Source organism: Vipera ursinii (genome assembly GCF_947247035.1).
Source record: "Vipera ursinii genome assembly, chromosome: Z".
Lineage (NCBI taxonomy): Eukaryota > Metazoa > Chordata > Lepidosauria > Squamata > Viperidae > Vipera > Vipera ursinii.
The window spans coordinates 13,894,792-13,913,521 of NC_139517.1; the positions used below are offsets into that span (position 1 = coordinate 13,894,792).

At 42.4% G+C, this 18,730-nt stretch overlaps 1 protein-coding gene across 9 annotated transcripts; it reads left to right on the forward strand.

The window, feature by feature from the left end:
- The first annotated feature begins 473 nt into the window (after window positions 1-473).
- On the forward strand, window positions 474-15,173 carry TMEM219 (transmembrane protein 219). 9 transcript variants are annotated; one of them, XM_083378481.1, is made up of 8 exons: window positions 503-643; window positions 2,927-3,025; window positions 3,140-3,215; window positions 12,052-12,218; window positions 12,778-12,991; window positions 13,075-13,183; window positions 13,257-13,368; window positions 13,482-15,173. In XM_083378481.1, exons 4-8 carry the CDS (start codon window positions 12,060-12,062, stop codon window positions 13,608-13,610), a joined length of 723 nt encoding a protein of 240 aa, XP_083234607.1. In that variant the 5' UTR covers window positions 503-643; window positions 2,927-3,025; window positions 3,140-3,215; window positions 12,052-12,059; the 3' UTR covers window positions 13,611-15,173. The 9 variants fall into 9 exon arrangements, with proteins under 9 accessions (XP_083234608.1, XP_083234610.1, XP_083234606.1 ...); XM_083378484.1 differs by lacking the exon at window positions 3,140-3,215 and having other exon boundaries at window positions 496-643; window positions 13,486-15,173; XM_083378480.1 differs by lacking the exon at window positions 3,140-3,215 and having other exon boundaries at window positions 500-643.
- Window positions 15,174-18,730: the final 3,557 nt, after the last annotated feature.

Sequence of the window (18,730 nt, forward strand, 5' to 3'; positions counted from 1 at the left end):
ACCTCAAAACTTATTTTTTTTCCTGCTCAGCCTGAACTCCCTCAAATGCGCACGATAACCCTCAGTCAAAATGGCTCTCGAAAGAGACAGTGCTCCACTGGGGGAGGGGGGAGAGAGAGAGAGAGAGAGAGGAAGATACGAGCTCCCGAGAACCTGTTCCGGAGTGGGGCGTGAACATCCACGTATCTGAGAAAGGGGGCAGCGTTTCCAAGGGGAGAGAGAGAGAATTGTAAGCGCCGGGCCTGTGCCTGCGTCACTTCAAAGCGACTTCACTCGGACGATGACGACAACGAGCGACGGCGGCGCGCGGGAAAGCGTCATCTTCGCCCGCGCTCGAAAGTATCTAATAGGGTTGCCCCGCCCAGGGGTAAGGCAACCTCGGCTCTTTTATGACTCATGGACTTCAAGTCCCAGAATTCCTGAGTCAGCTACGCTGACTCAGGAATTCTGGGACTTGAAGTCCATGAGTCATAAAAGAGCCGAGGTTGCCTACCCCCGGCCCCCGCCAAAGGAAAAGGAATCGGCGGCGCAGCTTCCTCTTAAAGGGACAGTAGCGTCCTCGAACGTTGGCGGCCCTTTCGCAAAGCGGGAAGGTGCCTCGGCTGCGGTTTGGAAGGGAAGGCGAGAAGGAAAGGGGACGGAGGTAAGAGGAGGCCGTGGCTTTGAGGCTGTGTAGGCCTTCCTGCTCGTTCTCCTCCCGCCAGCGGTTTTTTTTTTTCCGACAGCAGGACTTTTATTCGGATTTCTCGGTTTGCTAAGCCCTAGCTGCAAGTTCTTTGGGGTGTAGCTTTAAGCTGCCGTAGACCGAGACAGCCCATCGTCGATTTGAGCGGAGCAGCTGCTCAGGGTTGCGGGTGCTTGGCGGAAGCTTTCGAGCGGTAGTATCGGGATAGGCTTTCAGACGGGATGGGCTCCCAACTGCAGGAATTTACCGCCCGTGCCTAAATCTTGCCATTAAGGTTAGGCGAGAGGGCCGGGAAGGCTCAGATTCCCCATGAATTTACTGCAGGGCTTTAGGTCGGGCATTTATTTCTCAGTAAGTCTCCCTCGGAGGCTTCTTCGGAAAATAAAAGAGTCGCGTGGCCTTCACTGGGCCCCAATGAGGAAAACTTACGCATTAGGGCAGGGGTCTTCAAAGTTGGCCCTTTTATGACTTGTGGACTTCAACTCCCAGAAGTCCTCAGCCAGCATGCCTGGCTGAGGACTTCTGGGAGTTGAAGTCCACAAGTCATAAAAGGGCCAAGTTTGAAGACCCCTGCATTGGGGGGAAATGATTACATGTGGGGGTGTTAAGAAACTTGCATGTAAGAACCAAATAACAATACGCACTTGTAACACAAGTTTTTTTCCGCATCCAGACTGTGGCTGCATCGCAGGCAGTTTCGTGAGGCGTGGAAAAAAATATATTTTTCCCTGATTTTTAGAATTTACAACTTTACAATTGTTTGTTCCTTCCTTCCACCACTGTACACCCACACATACGTAAATGGACAGGAGTCTGATATGAATAGGGTTTGGGAGTGGGGGCAACATAATGGCTTCCCCCCCCCCCTTCTCTCTCACATACACTGTTTACCTTGCAGGTTCATAATCAGCTCTACATTTTTAAACTGAATATAAGCCACGTCTCACCACCAATTCTAGCTTTCCATCTCAGGATCAATGTCGCTGATTATTCTGCGGTTGTCAGAATACAAGCGAATTTGAGGGCTAATCCACATGGAGCCCCATTTCCATCTGTCCTGTTTGCCATCGTTCACTCCCTAGAGACTAAAATGGACAATGTGAAATTTGAGCGGGCCACGAACAAGGAGTATATATCGGAGGTGGTGACCCTTTGCGAGCTGTATGCAACGAAATTTCATTTTGATGTATGCCGATTGGTGTACATTCAAAGTGACAATAAAGTTATCATCATCATCATTATGAGGCAATTTTCCTCACTCTGGCTGTCCTTCATCTCAGGCACAGAGTGTAGATCTCACTGGCGCGCACACGCACACACACGTATTAGTTTACACAAGCTCACAGCCTTTTCCCCAGAGAACATAGAATGAACCTTTATTGTCAAAGTAAAACCATGTATACATTGAGATTGGCTGAGCCTCCCTTCCTGCCCCCACCCCCAAATCACAGTGACAACAAACTCTCCATCTTATTACATCATGTTGAGCTAACGGCACAAGACTTGGCTTCATTTTTAATAGCCTTTCTGAATGATTCCAGTGAGTTACACAAGATTGGTAGATACCAGGAAACAAGTTGGCCATAAATAATCCTTAAAAGACTTGTAAGATGTATTTTTGGATTGATGGGGGAAGTAACGGTCTACACATTTTCAGGCTGAGGTAGAGTCCAGAAGTGGGGGAAGGAAAGTACACTTTGTCAAGATACAGCAATGTAGCTGACTGTTGTTCTATTAATATTGGGGAAAATAAGTTACCTGTAGCTCTTCATGGCTATAAGCAAATATATTTCTTTAGGAACTGTATCTTTTCCATTTAATACGCCCACTTGGCTTTAGTATTAAAACATACACTGCCTCTAGAGATCATTTAAAGAAAACGCAGGTGACTTCATCTCTTTATTATCAAAACATTTTTTAAACTGTCTTACATGCTTCAACTTGTTTTAATAAGATATGACAAGAAAAGTGGATAAAATAAATAACAATGCTCCCCAAAGATTATACAACTGTTGTGATCTGTGTCTTGGTTAGATAAACTATGGCTTGTCAGTTTCAAATTTAAGAAAAAAAAGTGTTAAGAATGCTAAAAAAAATACTAGGTAGTCCTTGACTTATGACCACAATTAAACCCAAATTTCTGTTACTAAGCAAGACGGTTAAGCGAGTTTTGCCCCCTTTTGCAATCCCTGTTAACAGCATTTCTGCAAACCCAATAGAGTTGTTTTCTCTTTTTTCTAGCTGGAAAGCATCAGAATAGGGGGTCTCAAACTCAAATGAATACAGCCATATTACATAAAATATCCTGGCTACATTCATACACATGCAAAAACGCAACAGGTATTGAATGTTTAAAACTATTATTAATCCAATTATAATAATGCAATAATAAAAATGGATGGTTAAAAACCAAATATCTACTATCTCTAATCTATTTATTCTCTTGCATCCCAGGGCAGTTGTTTCTGTGTACCTCCCTGGTGCTAAACAGCATATAGACGAACGACAGCATCCGTGCAACGTTCCCTCCGTAAGCCTCTATGGTCATTACATGCCAGCACAGCCAGTGCACACAAAACAAAGCAGCAGGCCAGGACAATGACAGGGAAGAGAGCAGCAGCCTGCAGTGGGAGGATTTGGGCTTTGACAGCCCATTAAATTATTGAGCTGTTGTGGATTGCAGATGACAAGAGAGCAAGGCAGGATAGGCTCTAACAATGTCTTTTACTTTTGAGCATAATAGGCTACAGGGGAAAAAACTCAGGAGGTTAGAAGCCTCTGCACCAATTATAATGTTGGAAAAGCTCATCTAACCTGCAACCAAGGTGGCACAGTTGACACTATCCACAATGCAGGAATGGTTGGTGAAGAGGTCTCAGAACTTGCTGAGATGGCTAAATTGACTTCTTTGAGGAGAAAAAAAAGACAATATCTGTGTTTATTGCTAACTGGAAACCCTTTACAGACGTTTTGCGGGAAGTAAAAAAAATAAACTTAAGATTTATGGCTTTGATAAAATAGTTTACAAAAAACAGATTACAAAAAGAGATATGTTGCAATTCTAGAATGAGAGCTAAATTTCTAATTATAACTGCTGTAAAGAAGATCGGAAGCTACTTGTTTCTTTTTTATATTTTACTTTTTTTCCTTGGACTTTTAATTTTCTCCTTGATTTCCTTTTTAAATTTTCTCACTTTATATTATTGTACAGTGTTAGCTTTTATCTTTAAAAAAAATCCTTTATACCAAAAAGTTATATAACAAGACAATTGGTGTAGGGGACATCTTCAGAGATGAAACTATAAAGCAGGTTCTTTGATTTTGCCTGTACTAGATTATTTTTTGCAAGCCACTTGCTCTCGGCCTCAGTGCCTTTACTAATTAGATTACAATTCTGAAGATTCCTATAATAAGTTGCTTGTATGTCTGAAAGAACTATACAAGAAGGTATGTGCTGTTCAGTTTATGCCACCTGGATGTTACAGCATCCATGATGGGCATTTATATGCAGCAAAGATAGGAAAATGCTAACAAGTCACATAACTAAATTTTATGTCCTTAACATTTCAATCAAGACTACAACCTTGCTTGTTCAAAGCTGCATTGGTCCCATTTGCTATGTTTCCTTAAGGGCTGCCACAGTGGGAGTGGGGTATCCCTTTTCCACCCACCCTGGTGGGCTGGGGTTAGATATGTTTTAAGAGATCTTTGAAGATTGTAGGGCATGTAGTTCTAGAATGATAAATTGCTTACAGGTAGTCCTCAACTTACAGCCATTTGTTAGCAACAATATTACAATAGTTACAAAAATATTGAAAAAAGTGACTTACAACTGGTCCTTGCGCTTATGACCATTATGGCACCCTACAGTCAGATGATCAAAATTCAGGTGCTTAGTGACCGGCATGTGTTTACAACATTCGTAGGATCTAGGGATCAAGTGATCACCATTTGCTACCTTCCCAGCCAGCTTTCTGCAAGCAAAGTCAATGGGGAAAGCCATATCATTTACAACCACCTGCTTCATCTAACAATGATTTGCTTAACAACTTTGGCCAAAAAAAGGTCATAAAATCAGGCACGACTCACTTTATCAAGTGCCTTGCCTAACAGCGGAAATTCTGGTTCCAACTGTGGTCGTAAATCAAGCACTACCTCTGCAGTATTGATTTAAACTGCTTGATCTGTCCCCATGTTCTCTATCCTTTCATTCTAGAATATAGCATTTTATATTGCTAAGTTCAGATGGGATGCGCTATTAAGTACCATTATGTAGCCATAATATATTTAATGAGTGTGTTCCCCTTACTGGGTTTGGCAGGCCTAGAACTTGTAGAGAGGCTGTATTATTGCAGTTGTTTGTTAGATGTCATGGATTCAGCCATGCTAGCTCAATCATGGCTTAGCGTGGAGAATATAGTATGTTTGACTGAGAGCTGGTCAGCTGAAATAATATTTGTACGAAAGAGAAATATTTATGGAAAAGCCATACCTGACTCTCTGAAAGTTTAAAACATTTTTAAATGGAGAATGTGAAATATGGCTGAACTTGGCGAAACTATTTCCTACTTTGTATTTTTTAAAAGACCTTCACACTTGGATTATAAATATGATTCTTAAGTGAACTAGAGCCAATTACAATGTATTACCCTTAAATTCAACAGTGCCCATCCAAATGGAGTGCTTATGAGTGATCCCTGATTGGTGATGTCATCTCTGCCTTGACCAGGGTGGAAAGGTTTTCTGTCACAGCGTACCGGTATCATCTCCTGGACCTGCTGTTACTGTTAAAACCAGCTGGACAAATGGAGCAAGAGTGCTTGGCTCTTGTTGCTGCTTGTGTTCAAACTTCTCAGTTGCTAGTGCAACAATGGATGCTGAACAGGCGCACGGTGATATTTGCCATAGCGAGGATTCTTCAGCGCAGACGCTTTCGACGGTCAGCTGCAGTGCTGAGGCGCATTCTCTCGGCTAGTGTCCGTCGTAAGAGAGCCTTGCTGCGGCTTCATCGCAATGCTATAGTGTCTGTGGTTACTATGGTGTACTCATCTTCACCGGCACTGCATTATGAGCACGAGCTGATGGCCCTGTCGGAGCGATCACACTGGATGCTCCCCAGATGTAGCGAATGGTGGGAGCGAATGATCTCTTCGGAACAGGATGATAAGTGTTGGATCTCTTTATTCAGAATGTCACGCTCCACACTGATGTATATCGCTGAGGAGTTGCGTCCTGCCTTACAGCGTCGAGACACTGGCATGAGGTCACACATTCCTGTGGAGAAAAGGGTGGCCATGACCATTTGGAAACTCGCGCATCATGACAGTTACAAGACCGTCTCGGAGCTTTTTGGAGTGGGAATTTCATCAGCCTGCTCAATCTTTGAAGAAGTCTGTGAAGAAATAAATAGTCGGCTCCTGGCCCAAACAATTTTGTTGGGTGATCCACAAGATATTATGGAAGGCTTCAAGGAGATGGGATTTCCCAACTGCCTTGGTGCAGTTGATGCAATCCACATCTCCATCCTCTGCCCTCCCTTCTCTGCTGATTCCTACATTAATTGCAAAGGCTTCTACTCAATGGTGTTGCAGGCTCTAGTGGATAGCAAATCTCGCTTTACTGACATTTATGTTGGGTTTCCAGAGAGATCTCATGATTCCCGCATCTTGCATAACTCTCCTTTTTTCAACAGCATGGATGAAGGCACATTTGGCCCACAGACTCCAACAGTTGTAGAAGGGGTTTCAATGGCACCTGTTGTCATTGGAGATCATGCCTACCCACTTCGCCCCTGGCTAATGAAACCATATCCAGCACCAAAAACTGAAGCTCAAGAAAAGTTCAACGATAGGCTTGCCAAATGCCGAACGTGTGTGGAGAGAGCTTTTGGAGTCTTGAGAGCTCGCTGGAGATGTTTGCAAATGAGACTGGATGTGAGAGAGAAGCTCATTCCTGTGGTCATAGCTACATGCTGCATCTTACACAATATTTGTGAGATCAAAGGGGATGAGTTGCTAGAGCCATTAGAGAGTCCTACAGCTGCTGATACCCAGAATGCTTCAGCCAGGCCAAGGGTGCCACTGTCAGAAGCTGGACTTACTAAGAGAGCTTGCCAGATCAGGGCTGCATACTGTTCCTATTTTGAAAAGAACCCTCTCTAGAACAGACACTTTTTGCCCAAGTAATTTCAATGTGTGCCCAGCCTCATTATATAACGAGACATTATTACACAGATGTATACCAGAGTAGCTGATTTTTTACATCAAAATAAAAAAATATGAGAATGAATAATTTATTGAGTTATTATATAAGATATCTGCTCAACTGTCAGTCATTTCTTTGTCACTTCCCAATTGAATAATTACAACATGTTCTACAAGGAACTGCCCTTGAACAACACTGGGAAGCCTCAACTGATACAGATTGTAGTATCACACACAATTTTGATGCTGTAAAAAGTTTCCTTGTGTAACACCATTGCAGTGAAGCTGCATTGGCTTCTAATATGTTTCCAGATGCAATTCCAAGTGCTGGTCATCCCCTTTAAAGCTCTGTACAGCACTGGCCAGATTACAGGTAGAATAATTTTGCACTTGGTAGAATTGGGAGTGATCTTGGGCATAAAGCAGGGTCTGGTCTTAGCATCACTGTGCCATAATGAAATATACAAGAGGTTTAAAATACTTAAGTTCATGACCCTTCTAGCCAAGCTGGTCCTATCAAAGACGCACAATATGTTAATAGGGGATTGCCTACTGCAGGGATCACTAATCCTCGGGCCATAGCCCATTGGGAACCTGGTTGTGCAAATGGCAGGCAAGCACACGAAACTGCACTTGTGCAAGTGGCTTGTGCACATGCAAAGCTATTCTCTCCCCTTCTGCACTGCTGCTGGTCCACAGAGCCAGAAAGGTTGGGGACCGCTGGCCTAATGGAGTCAAAGCAATCAGTCATTAGAGCTTGAAGATTCAGTGCCAAGTCACATGGATTGGGATGAGAGGAGGCTGCGACTTTGAGGAAGCAGCGCACCTGAGAATGGTAGATAAAGATGTCCCTCACCTACTTAAAAGGACTGAGTCCCAGACTGCCATCTATGTAATCTATTAGTTGCCTAGAACTCTATCCAGGCCCTCTGAAAAGAGTCCCAATAGTTGCAGATTCTTTGTTGCTGGTTTTTCACATAATCAAAAGCACATCAAATCATAAAATAAATCAGTGATATTTGGTGTCCAAAAGGCCAAGATTTTCACTCCCAGGCACAGATGTTCTCATTCACTTTCCCAGTCTCAAAGTTGTAAGTTAAGAGAGTCAGAACTTAAAAAATCCTTGTTCATGTTTCAGGTTGGAATTTGTAAAGTTGTAACCTATGTGACTCCAGTGAAGAACTGGACTTTAAGAGATGAGGTTGTCTATTTCAGGACATCCTCAACATCCTTACCAGGGCAAGGAGCCATGGTGTGCTAGGGCAGAATGGAGAGATTAAAATCACCCACAGCTTGAATATCTTTGTTACTGTTCTGGATAGCACTGGTATTCAAAGGGAATGTATAGAGCCAGCTATGGTGACACCAGGGCATCATTCCCCTTTGTTCTGTGGTCTTGAAAAGAATTACCTCACTTGGTGGTTATAGGCTCTTAAAAATAGGTTGATCAAAGGTAAATCCCCAAGTTTTTTGCAGTCTTCTGAAATCTATAGCTGGACCCATTTGTCCTGAAACATTTTGCTATTAACTGTGGTATTCAGTGATCCATTTATGTACCCCTGTTGATATGAATAAGCATATATTCACTTATGTCATCAGTTCTTTGGTTTTTTGTAAATACCCCATGATCTGGTTCCACCCAGATTGTTTATACAAACACTGTTTGTCATATTATCTATTTGCACCAATATTTGCCACCAACTAAACTGATATAAAAGGGCTTTCACAGCCAGTAATATTATCCTCAACTTTAGTGTTGATAGGCAGTGACAATTTGATGGGATTATAATTCCTGCATCATGTTTGGCTGGCTCTCACCAGATTGACTGGGCTAAGCCATTAATGCAACAATTGATCTTTACTTGACATCGTGGTCTGAGATAGAGCCAAGGTCATGGGATTGAATCCAAAACTGCAACTCTTATCTTGCCGGTGTCATAAGAGTTGGCCTTCTGGGTATTGAGGTGTTTATCACAAGATGTACACATGAGGAATATTTTCTCTCATGTTGGTGGTAATTTCCTGTAGCAGAATATATTTCAAGGGTATGAGTGATTTTTTTTGGTGAAACTAATCATGAAACTCCATTCCTGTAGGCATTAAAGTGACACTATTCACTGTTCTTTCCATAGGAGATTTGATGAGATCACTCAGATGAATTAATGTAAACAAATCTGAATCCTGAGGTGTTGCCCAAAGAACTTTCATAAATACAGTACTGTACTCTGGGACAGAAAGCAAGTCCAAAAGTGAACATTTTAAACTAGAACTGGTTCTTCACTCTTAAAAAGTATGAACAACTTCAAAAAGGACAAATTATTTAAGATGTGTAAATAGGGCAACAGACTCATTGAGGCTAGACCAGGGGTAGGCAACCTCGGCTCTTTTATGACTCATGGACTTCAACTCCCAGAATTCCTGAGCCAGCTTGGCTGGCTCAGGAATTCTGGGAGTTGAAGTCCATGAGTCATAAAAGAGCCGAGGTTGCCTACCCCTGGGCTAGACAATCATCTCATGTTGATTTCAACCAATGTCTCAGTTCCAAAAGATTGGGGCATGTTCAGATTCCAAGATTCTAGATGGCTTTCTAGGTTTTTGTCGCTGTAGACAATGAAAGACATGCTGGGAAAACTCGCATGTGCAGCGACATGCTCTATGGAGCAAATGTCCAATGAGTTATTTTCTTCATTCTGAGCTGCTTCTCTTTATTTCTGTAGATGGAGATTTCTTTTTCTAGCACAGAGCCCAACTGAATACAGAAGTTTGTAAAAACCCATCTGTCCTTGCATGCAATTTCCAGGTTTGCAACATTTGGAGTCATCCTACCCCTACCCCAAGTAAAGCAGTGTTACCAATTTGAGGGGCATTTTAGAAGAGTAGGATATCCTAGATGAGTTTCTGAAAGTTAGGATAACTGGTTCTTCTTTTTTCCCTTTTCCTCTGGAATGGCTTCTTTGCCCCTAGGCTGATCCAGTATTTCCTATATTTCAGCTCTGGGGACTTCCAATTAAGGTTCAGCAGGGCTTGATTTTCCACGTTCTATATGGGTGGACTAGTGTCAGCAGGAGCCTATTGTTTCTCAGGATCCTGAGCCACCATTGTTAGGCTTGCCTAGGCTAGGTCATAGCTCCATCCCTCAACATATACAGGTTAAGTCCCTTAGAGCAGTTCACAACCAAAAAGATGAGATTCTCACAGAATTAAAGCATGCAGCTTTATTACAAAGAAAAGGAAATTAAGTTACATCATCTAAGACACTAGATACGTAGAACTTGAGCCTTACTTATTATTGAATATGTTATAGTGGAGCCTTCCTATTGCTATTAATTTTTCTGAGTCTTGGTTAAATGAGGATGCTAACTGCATATTTCATACTATAAAAATGTTCATTTGTTTTTGTTCTGTTTTGAAAGTATCCATTTTGATTCTTATGCTCAGAGAATTTCACCACAGTCTAAAGTAGTACACCCTGTTCTATTAACAGGCTAACAATAGAGAGAAAGGGGACTTCTAAGGCCTGCTCCTTGCTGTAGCCTGAGTATTTTTTTTAGTTTCTGTAACATTACTGGTCATTGGAAAATTGCCATTGTTTAGTCCTGGTCCTCCTTGTTCTGGAGAGATACTGCTATTAGTGTCACCTGGGTGTTTGTCCAAGCCACTGGAAGGTAACTGTGGCTGACATCACTTGAAGCCTAGTCCATCAGAACAGAGAGGCTGCCAGAGGGCCACCAAGAAAAGCTTTGGCTGCATTATAGAGGGGTGAGCGCCAGCCCTGCCACTTGCCTCCTTTTCTCTTATGCAGTGCTTTTGGAAACTATTATTCCCCATGTCTATTAGAGGAGGCTGATGGTCTCCAATTCTCAGCTGTCAAATAGTCTCTCACTTTTAACATGTTTTTTATGCACTGATTATTTTACTTGCTGGTTGGCAACCCATAAGATGGAGCCAAGAGAAAAAACATATATATATATATATATAATATACACGTACATACATTTAAATAAGATAAAAGCAAAAACAAATAGAAAGAAAAAATCAAAGAAAAAGTGCAAGAAAAACATTAAAAGAAAAAGAAGTATAAAGTAGCTTCTAATATTCTCCACCTTGTTCTAAAACTACCATATTACTGTTCTTTCTATAATATATCCTGCCTAACTCATCAAAACTATGTCACAAGTTCATTTTTGTGCAAAACGTCCATAAGAGCTTCCAGTCAGCAATCAGTGTAGATAATGTCTTTTCTCTAATCTAGTTAATTTAACCATTCCAGCAAAATCTGTCAATTTCACCAACCATTCCTCCAAACTGGGACAAAAAATCATAAGTATTCTGCTTTCCTGTCTGTTTACTATTAGCCATGATAGATGGCTGAGAAGATTACGTTTAATTTCCTGCACTTATGTTACTACGAGTTTGATAGAATATCTTTTGTAGTGAATTTTCAGATATGAAGTTTTGTACCTTCATGTTCTAAAACAGGACGTGATTTTGATGAAATTATAGCATTAGCCAGATTATCCCGTTCTCTACTTCCATTATTACAGCTGTTTTTTTTCCAATTTCATGTTATTGTAATCTGCTAACTTCAGGTACAATATAAGATAATCAAATGCTGTCTTGAATATGAAAGTATCACAAAATTATGCCAGGTTAAATTACAAATTCTCTTACAAGCAGATTCATCCAGTTGGCATGGTGAAGAAACTAGCTATTTTTAACTTCAGTAGACATGTCTTCTCATAGAGAGAATTAGACTTTTTGAAAATCAGTGGGCAGAAACGTGCAACGCCAGAATGCAGATTAGGAATCTTTCTTTAAGTATTCCCATATCTGAATGCACCGATAAAAAAAATCAGCTTCCCGTTTCATGGCAAGCACAATAGAAATGTAATCTTAATCAAGCAGACTTCCTTTGCATTTTTGTATAGTACCAAGAAAGATTTTCACCAGTGTAAATTAAGCAATAATGAAATTAAATCAATAGATTTCTTTGCATTCACATTTTAACTTTTGAAATTAGAAAAGCTGAACTACAGTACCATACAAAAATGAAATATTCATGTTATCAGTCCCTTTTTTCTGGTTATTCTAGAAGTCTCTTCCGGAAACATTTTAGTTTCTAGAGATAGGATGATACTACATCCTTCTTACCCTCACCTCTAGGGCTTACCATGGTCATCTGCTCCCTATTGGCCTCCCTGCGTATCTGCCTGGAACGACATCCACCTCTGGTCTCCTTCTTCTTCTGCCTCCTTTCATTGGCGGTTGCCTTTGTTGGTTTTGCTGTTTACATCCAGTCACACGATATTCATAATCCTGACGTCAAAGAGGTGAGCTGGAGATTAGAAATTTAAGTAAAAACTTAGGCCAAAACATGTGATGAAATTGGATTTCAATTATTAAGTGAAGACATTAGAAAAAAAAACTTTGGAAGGATAAAGGAAAAGACAGCAATGGAGACACTATTTTTTCCCCTTGCTGTTTTCCAGGTACAGGTTGATTCTCTAATGAAGGGATAGTTGTACTGATGTTTTCAGACTGATTGACTACAATTCCATTTCTCTATCATTGTCTTCCAGCTTACAATTTAAAAAAAATAGTTTTTTCCCCTAAAAGAAACCTTTAAAATTCAAATATTTCGTTCTACCACTTGGAGCAGAGAAAATAAAAACAACTCAAAACTGCAAAATTTTAAATTCACATATAGCTATTGCTATCTACAATTCAGAAATCCAGAAACATCCTCATTGTATTATGTACCTCTATTCTGAATAACAATTAAAGGATTTTAAAGGTGAGGTCATATGGAGTTGAATAGATATTTTAAAGGAAAAAGCAAAAAAAAAGAGAATAGAAGCAACACTCATTCCTTTTTTCCTTATATCTAAGGACTGGGATTCTCTGCTGAAATCTCTTGCACATTTAATGTTCTGTATCACAAATAAGATTCAGGGAAATGTCACATCACCTCCATCAACTGCTGAACCTCTTACAACTGTATCCATCATGGTTGGCTTGACCTTTGATCTCCACAATGGCACAGATCTTCCCAACGATGCACATTTAGGTCTGACCATCAGTGGGACAAAATTGGGTCTCAGAGGTGAGTGATCATCAAACATCTCAAGAATTCTGACTCCTTGCTCACCTTCTCTTGACATTTTCTTCCACTAACTCCATCCACAGGTCCAGATGCCCAGAAATCAATTCATCTCTTAGCTGTTGTCAGAAATTCATTATCCCGTGAGAATTGTCTTAGGATCACTGCACCTTCATCCCTTCTCCCCAAGACCAGGTGAGCTAACAGGAAGGGGCATTGTTACAAACATTTCTTAACCCATTAATGTAATATTCCATTTTGTTCCCAGAAAGCCACCAAAATGTGTAATAGGGGAACAAAGCATGACTTTGGAAATGCCAGGGATTTGCTATCAGTCACGTTATCAAACTAACCCTGCCCTATCCAGCATGCTAGATCAGGTAGGTAGGTAGATATGGGCAGTGGTGGTTTGGGCTATATCTGAATGCTAAAACTGGTTTGCTCCACAATATATAGAGGGAAGATGATTCACTATCATTTCTTCTACTCTCAGGCAGACCGTGCCCTTTGCAGCCAGCGCCTCTTCATGACCAGTGCTTTTCTTCTCTGCCTCTGTGCCATGCTCTGTTGTGCAGCTGGCCTATATTATCGCCTCCCCAAAGACAAATGGGGCCAAATCTAAGTGGATCAAGCCAGCGCTACTCATTCTACATTCCAGAATACTCAGGTGTCCTCCTTTCTCTAAACAGCTATATCATGTAAAATTTATTATTTTTGGTTGTACTATTTTGGTTCACAAAAGATATGATAAACAATAGAAAAATTGAAATTTCTTTGTATTTTCAGTGGCTATTCAACCAATGCAAATTGCCTTATTTATTATATATTACGGGACTTAAACTATATATCATTGAATAGTGAAATTAATCTAAATGATCATTATCACTAAAAAATTCCACTATTGGGAATAGTTATCTACATAATACTGGATTTCATGATGAAATAATATAAATAGCGTCAAGCAATGCGCAAAGAAGAAATTCTCATATTCCCTCCAGGATTGCTTGTTTTCAGTAACTGTGGTACTTTCATTTATTTAAATTGTATTCATTTATTTAAATGAGTATAAAAATGAAAGTCAGAGCAATAACTGAAAACTTTAAACTTTTTCAGCATTTTTTTGGAGGTGGAAATTAGTCTGGTAGATTTTCCACAAGGAAGAAACACCTGCTACGATACTGCACCAAGAAAGATCTACAGGTAGTCTTTGAGTTAACTTATGAGCATTCATTCAGCAACTGTTCAAAATTACAGCACAGCTGAACAAATGATACTTATGCCTAATCCCCAAAATTGCAGCCATTGCAATTGCAGCACCTCTGCAATCACATTATTAAAATTTGGGAGCTTGGTAGCTGATTCACACACAGCAGCAGGAGCACTTCAATTCCCCCCACCTGCCTATTGTATCTCCCTCACACCTCTGCATTTTTGCCTGCCCTGCATAACAGCACTCCTTAGCAGCAGAGCTGAGTTGAAGTAGAAGCTGGGGCCTTCAGCAGACTCAGCCGGCTGCCTTTGTCCTTGGGCCTCTACTTCAGTCCCAGTGCTGCTGAACAGTGTCAGCTCAAGCCCTGTGCTGCAACCAGCCAGCACAGCACAAAGCCTTCACCATCCTATACTCCACAGGCTTTATTGTACCTAGCTGACCTTAGCCGTCTTCCACCCCGCCAACAAGGCACATCTAGTCTTATACAAGGCAACGACTAGTCACACCAAGGCCCTCACACCATTTCAAATAGCGTGCTCTGTTCCTGTGATGCTTCAGAAGGCTTCATCAGTTTTCCAAAGGCTTTCCAAAGCGTTGGAGAACAAGGTGCGTTATTTGGAAAATGACAGGCAAACAGTTCTTGTAAGGCCTCAGAAGCTTTCCTTAAGAAAGCAGCCTGGCACAGCCAGCAACTGCCTCACGTACTTCACACCCAGGTGTGGTGGCAACCAGCTCTTGGAAGAGGAAGATTCTCAGGGATGACTCACACCCTGGTCGGTACCTCTTTACTCTCCTACCATCCGGTAGGAGATATAGGATTATAGCCAGCCGTACCAACAGGCTGAAAAATAGCTTTTATCCGTGGGCTGTTAGGCTTTTAAATGGGACATAATCTTATGCAGAATTGAGTTGGGAGGCCGGTGTGTGGTGTAGTTGGTTCACATGGTGTGGTAGGATGGAGGGTTTGTTGTCACTGTGTGTTGGGGGGAGAGAGCAGGGGGGGGGGAGGCTCAGCTAATCTCAATGTACACATGTTGTACTTTGACAATAAAGGTTTATTATTATTATTATTATTACTATTATTATTATTATTATTATTTTATTACTACTACTACTACTACTATTATTATTATTATTATTATTATTATTATTATTATTATTATTATTATTATTATTATTAAAGACCCCAGGCATCTGCTTCAGCCCCAGTGAACTAGCACAGCCACTGAGGAGGAGTGCTGCTGTACAGGGCAGGAGGTGAGTGGCTAGAGTTTAAGAAGAGGCAGTCCCTTACCTTACCAGGGTTCAGGGCTAGGAGAGACCAAGCCAGAAATGGCTTGGATTGGGGAGGGTCTTCACTTAGTGACTGGTGGGATTTGATTAATGATGGCAACAGGGAGCGCTAGATTTGCCATCACTAAGTGATGCAGTCACATGATGTTTCACCTAACAAATGCATTATTTAGCAATGGAAATTCCTGTCCCAATTACTGCCATAGCTCAGGAACTGTATCTCAACAACTGCCAACTTTATCCAAGAGCAGTACCTAAAGCAGGCTCCCACATACAAATAAGATGTAAATATTTCTATAAGACCCTTTCCATCTATCATTTTTTCCCAGAAAGTACATAGATTTCCAGTTTTAGTGCATCTTCAAAGGATACATAGAACCATCCAGTGTAAATATTTGATATACCTGAAAAACCTCTTGCCTTCAATGAAATCAACAGGTGCAGTATTTGTATACTAATTTATATACAGGTAGTCCTCAATTTATGACCATTCATTTAACAGCCAGTTATGATGGTACTGAAAAGTGACTTGTGACCAGTCTTCGCACTTACAATCATTGCAGCATCCCCAGTCACATGATTAAAATTGAAGTGCTTGGCAACTTGCATGTATTTATGATAGCATCCAAGGGTCACATGATTGCCATTTGTTACCTTCCCAGGGGTGGCACTTCCAATAGATAGGCAGTCAGTGGGGGGAAACCAGATTTGCTTAACAACTGCAGTAAAAAAAAAGTCATAAAACCAGGTGCAATTCACTTAACAATCACATTATTCAGTGATGGAAATTTCAGTCCCAATTGTGGTCACAAGTCAAGGGCTACCTGTACATGGATCATCTTGTACATCTGGATAATTCAGTGCAGCGTATACATAATCTAGTCATGTGTTTGGCAGAACTAAGAACTTGCAGCAAAAAAAAAAACCCAGCTACACATTTTAAATTAATATGGTAAATCTAGCTACAACTGCCCATACTTACGGCTGCCACATGGCATTGCTGGAGTAACAGCAACAATTGCAGTGGCTAGAATACACCTATCTACCCTACAGTATTCACATTTTACCTTAATTTACCACACTGCAATGTATGGCAGTGAAAGCTGAACCATAAGAAAGGCTGAGCGCCAAAGAATTGAAGCCTTTGAACTACGGTGCTGGAGAAGACTCCTGCGAGTCCCTTGGACTGCAAGGCGATCAAACCGGTCAGTCCTAGAGGAGATCAACCCTGACTGCTCTTTAGAAGGCCAGATCCTGAAGCTAAAACTCAAATACTTTGGCCACCTAATGAGAAGGCAGGACTCACTGGAGAAGAGCCTAATGCTGGGAAAGGTTGAGGGCAAGAGAAGAAGGGGACGACAGAGAATGAGGTGGCTGGATGGAGTCACTGAAGCAGTAGGCCTGAGCTTAAATGGACTCCAGAAGATGGTAGAGGACAGGAAAGCCTGGAGGAACGTTGTCCATAGGGTCGCGATGGGTCGGACACGACTTCGCAACTAACAACAACAACCACACTGCAGTAATTTGTTTCCCATCTCTATGGTACTTCTTTCCTCAGCTGTATGTTTCCAGGCCCCAGTTTTGTCTCATTTGTCCCTTGGTATCTTTCTCAATTATTCTGCCTAGTACTTCAAGCGGCAGCATACTTCCCTAATCGTTTTAAGCAATCTACTGTAATTATTTTACCAAAGCTCTATATAATTTGCCCACCCACTGCTCTGGTTTCTTTTTTTTTCAGTTCACGTCTAAACTTGCAGCCACTTTTGACCGACATTCTGGACTCCCTGTTCCTTCGCCTCTTTCCCTCCAAAGGCCACGCGTTAAGATCTCGGGCACTCCCTCGACATGCCCCAAGTCCAACCTAACCAAAGAACTCCCTTTTTCCTCACGGAAAGCGGGCCGGACGCGAAACCCTCGCAGTAGCCCAGCCAATCCGGGTCAACGACGTCATCGGGATAAACAATCCCAGGTCGGCTGCTGCAGTCCAGCCTTGGCGGAGTCAGCTAGGCCAATTTATGTGATAGGGGGAGTTGGTGGAGGGAGTGGGGGGAGAGAGAAAGGCTGACGCGCTTCTTTCAAAACTGGTGGGTTCCGTCATCTAACCCAATGTAGCGTTCTCTACTGCCTTTTCGTAACTGCTCGGAATTTGACATTTAGGCCTCAGTTAAGAGCGAGTGACCTAACTTCACCTCCCTCGTGTGGACAAGAAAAGAAGAGGCCCGTCCGGCACGGGCCTGAATCACGCCGGTGTCAAGGCGTTAAAACTGCACATGAGGTGAGGGGGAGAAATAAGCGAGCTGAGAAGACTGAAAGAAATCGGGACTCCCGTGACGGGAGGCTCGAGCTCCGCCCTCCGCCGGAGAGCTCCAGGCGCGCATGCCCGCAAGCCCCTGCAGTAACGGTTTAACTGTCGCCCAGCGCGCCCTTTATTTCCCCTCTTTTGAACAGCTGTCATTGCACACCCCCCCGCCATTTTGCTACGCGCGCGCGCGCGCGCCAATCTTTCTAAATCTTGCCTCAGTTACAGCTGAGCGGTGGAAGCTCCGCCCTCAACTGCCTCGGCCTACCAATCAAATCCCACGCCCTCACATACTGCCCCAATCAAAGCGCACTTGAAGGATAGGTGGGCGCCCCAGGCTGACTTCTTTCATTGAGGGGCCGTTATTTTATTTTATTTTCCCCCCAGCCAACCAAGATGTCCATCTTGTTTGCGCTGGCCCTTCCTGACGTTTCTCGTCCAATCCCATTCGTAGGGCAAAATTTCAAGCTCCCTCCCCTCGCTTTACATATTGTCGGTGTAAAAACGTGTCCCGCCCATTAACGCTAAGACAAGCCAATGAAGCCGGGCCTTGTTCCTTCACTCTTGTACTGCGCGTGCGTTGCGTTTCCATTCAGTAATGCCTCCCTTACAATTGCTCACGGCGCGCTCCTCGCCCCTCGGTTCGCTCTACTCACCCTTTTTTTTCCCCTCAAGAATGACCCGAGCAGGACGCATGCGCACAGTGCCCCACCAAAAAAAAAACCGTTTTACGCACCAGCCTGGTTAGGTTCGGGATGATGTTCGTCGCTTATGCCCGACTGGGACGCATGCGAGTTTTCACCGGTTCCCGCCCCTGAACCCATCGCGCGTGTGCGCTCTTCTTCGGCGCCCCCCCCCCCCGCTTTCCCTCCACGCATGCGCTTGACTTTTTCCTCTGCCTTGGTTCCGGTCTTGCTCCTGCCTTGGGCGCCATCTTGGA

Bases quoted from the DNA above. Each gene is read 5' to 3' on its own strand.
- TMEM219 (XM_083378476.1), top strand. From the start codon at position 5,491: ATGGAGCAAGAGTGCTTGGCTCTTGTTGCTGCTTGTGTTCAAACTTCT.